At 38.0% G+C, this 3,466-nt stretch overlaps 1 protein-coding gene across 1 annotated transcript; it reads left to right on the top strand.

Moving 5' to 3' along the window:
• Positions 1–463: 463 nt before the first annotated feature.
• Positions 464–2,299, top strand: LOC149990583 (endogenous retrovirus group K member 6 Env polyprotein-like). The gene has a single exon (XM_090264021.1). It carries the CDS (start codon positions 464–466, stop codon positions 2,297–2,299), a length of 1,836 nt encoding a protein of 611 aa, XP_090120147.1.
• The last annotated feature ends 1,167 nt before the right edge of the window (positions 2,300–3,466 follow it).

Consider the following 3,466-nt stretch of genomic DNA (forward strand, 5'->3'; position numbering starts at 1 on the left):
CGAATTTTGAATGCATTATTTACCCTAAATTATTTGACATTAGGGGACGATTCCCTATCACCCGCTCAAAGACATTGGTCTATGAAAACAGTTACACCTTTAAACCAACCTGTTTTTTATTATAATGTTTTAACCTCTAATTGGCTTCCAGCAACAGTTGTTTGATGGGGCTGAGGCTATGCTTATATTTACACAGGCACGCAGCAGTTTTGGATCCCTGACAAATGCATTAAGCTGCGAAATGTCCCCCAGGAAGAGAGACCAAGAGGACGAGGAGAGCTGGCAGCGACTGCCCGGCCGAATGATGAGAATGAAGTTGAATAACAAGAAAGGAAAACCGCCTCATCGTTTGCTTCGCTGTACTCAAAGTGCAAAACCCCCCACTTGGGACCAGTTGAAAAAATTAGCTCAGGAGGGAGAAAAATTAGTTAACACCCACAATGTTCCTCTTACCTATGATACCATGTTTCTTGCTATGCTTGCTATTTTAGCCATGCAAGCGTCTCATTGTAATGCTGAGAATTATACTTATTGGGCATATATTGCTAATCCACCTTTAATGAGGGGAGTCTCCTGGTGGGACCCCACTGTTCCAATTTATCATAATGAAACAGGATGGTTGCCTGGTCCTTTTGATATGAGAGGACCATTAAGACCTGAAGAGGAAGGAACCATAATGAAACAATATGTTACAGGTGTCTCTGGTCTCCCTATTTGTCTAGGTGCTGGAAATCACTGTCTTAAAATAACCACACAAGTGTGGTTAACTGTACAGCAGAACAAGACGGGGCTTTATAACAACAGGTTACTTTTACTCGCTGTAAAAAGTTTCGGGAGCTTTTTACCATCTAATAGTCAATTATATCCTCCCTCAGATGTGCCACTGTGTTCTATGCCGACCTTTCTCTCAGTAACTGATTGGGTCCATTGGACTCGATGCAGGGGAGAAGTACGAGTAATGGTTACTAGTTCCTACGGAAGTGTCATTAATTGGAGTCCTTATGGCTCCGCTCGTACAGCAAAGACAAAAAGAAATTTAAAGTGGACCAGACATACCAATGTAATATCTACTCTGGCCAATGAGACCATTATGTGGCATGGGGGTGGATTTGCGCCTCCTGAGCCTTATTTAAAAGGATTCTATATTCAACATCATTTATGGAAATTGAGTGCTGCTTTCGATCCTATTAATCTGTGGACTGGCCAACTGCAGCAGCACAATAATATTCATAATTTGACATTGACCAAAAATCTTACCCGCTATACTCAAGCTTGCGTTCATATTCCTTATTTGTTATTGAAAGGACAGATAACCTGGAAACCTGATAGTGGAGAAATATCATGTTATAATTGTACCTTACATACCTGTATTAACCATACTATGACTTTAACCCCTAAGGAAAGTATTTATATAATAAGGGCAAGAACTGGAGTTTGGATTCCTGTACAGATGGACCGACTCTGGCAAGACAGCCCTGCATCTGGACTATTCCAAAAAATGTCTGAGCAATTCTTGCGAAGAAGCAAACGTTTTATCAGGCCATTCATCGCTATCATCAGGGGCTTAATAGCTGTAACAGCTACTGCGGCCACTGCAGGAGTTGCTCTTCTTCAATCTGTACAAACGGCAGATTTTGTGAGAACTTGGCTCCAGAATTCTGAACACTTATGGACTGCTCAACGCCAAATTGATGCCAAAATGCAATCTAAGTTAGCTGATTTAAATCAAGCTGTTATTTTGTTAGGTGATCAGTTGCAAAGTGTAAAAAGTCAATTATCGTTAAAATGTGATTGGAATCAATCTACTTATTGTATTACTCCTGTTCCTTATAATGAAACTGAATTTTCTTGGGATAAGGTTAAAAAACATTTGTTAAATCATAATAATTTGACTCAACATACACTTAATCTTCAAACAAAAATACATAATACGTTTGAAAAGCATTTAGAGCAATTATCAGGAAATGATGTTTTAGAAAATATGATAGGAAGCATAAGTCATATTAATCCTATTAATTATATTGAAAGATTCATAGGATCTCATGTTGGATTGTTAATTTTAATACTGTTTTTATTTATTCTTTTAATCCGAGTTTGTAAACGAATCAAAAAGAAAGAGAAAGTATATTCTACTAGGTCTGCCATTTTTTCGGTCATGTTGCACAAGATGTCTGTAAAACAAAAAGGGAAGATGAATAGGAAATCAAGAAGGAGTGCACCTGGGGACTTGCACACAAGCCCCAACCTCCAGGTGCCTTGTGACGCATCTGGCCCTGACTCGCACACGAGTCCCCCCTGACGCCAGCAGCTGCACACATCTCCTGGTGGCTGGATCACAAGCCTCCGAGAACAAAGGCAAGAAGAACAGTGTCTCCTTTCCCATAGTGATAACATATCTTGTGGAACGAACCCCCTAGGTTTACGGCTTTGCTTTGTAAATTTGCAAATTAACATTTACTCTCATTCCGCGGGAAGAATGTATGGCACGTAAGCTTTTCTTTTCTTTTTTTCTTGATTCTATTTTTTAGTAACGTTTGTAACTCAATAAAAGGAACAGTTGGACTGTTAGTCTTTGCTGATAGCCTGAGCGAGCTACAGCCGGCCCTCTGTTCGTTGCTGATCACTCATTCTGTCTGCTGGTATTGCCTCTGTGTCTCCGTTCCACAAACTACAACAATGTTGTGATTTGATAACTTGTATTATGTAATTATTGCACCTGTGTAGACTGGAATTAGGTTTGTTTTCTCATCTCTGAAGGTCAGTAAAATTAAAGGTGTAGGTATTGCTAACCTGAAGTAGTTAGGGGTGGCTGGGCTCCAACCTGGATGGTATAGAGAATCACATATAGAAATGCTTTAGTCAGCCAAGTGTGTGGAAAAAGGTTAGTGGAAAGGAAGGTTTTGCTGAGTGAATGATTTTAAAATACATTAATTCTTGTGGCTATTAGTAATGTACAGCTATTAGTGATGGGAGTGTGACCTTCATCAGGCTTTTGCTGTGGAATTGTAATAGAATAATGAAGACTACATTTGAACCATGTGGGGAATTCTGACAATACTTTGTTCTGAAATGTGAATTTCTTTAACTGAGTCTTCTAAAGAGTGAAACCTGCTTTCTAAATATATATATATATATATTTTTTGCAAATAAATCATGGTTAATAAAACTAATGAAAGTCACTTCTCTTTATTCTGGTATTCTGTTAAATTTTTCTATTGTATTAGCTATATTTTAATGTGCAGAATTTATAAATTAAACTTTATCATAGGTACATATTTATAGGAAAAAACATAGTATTATCAATAAGGTTTCAGTACTATCTAGTTTTAGAAATTCACTGGAGTCTTGGACCATATTCTCCATTGATAAGGGGGGTGGTCTACTGTATATGCAGAAAAAGCTGGTTAAAATGTCCATTTTATGAGTATAATTCATTATGAAAATTGTTAGCAAATTTTTCTTGATG

The sequence above is a fragment of the Furipterus horrens genome, unplaced genomic scaffold (assembly GCF_987537825.1).
Source record: "Furipterus horrens unplaced genomic scaffold, mFurHor1.1.pri manual_scaffold_17, whole genome shotgun sequence".
Taxonomy (NCBI): Eukaryota; Metazoa; Chordata; class Mammalia; order Chiroptera; family Furipteridae; genus Furipterus; species Furipterus horrens.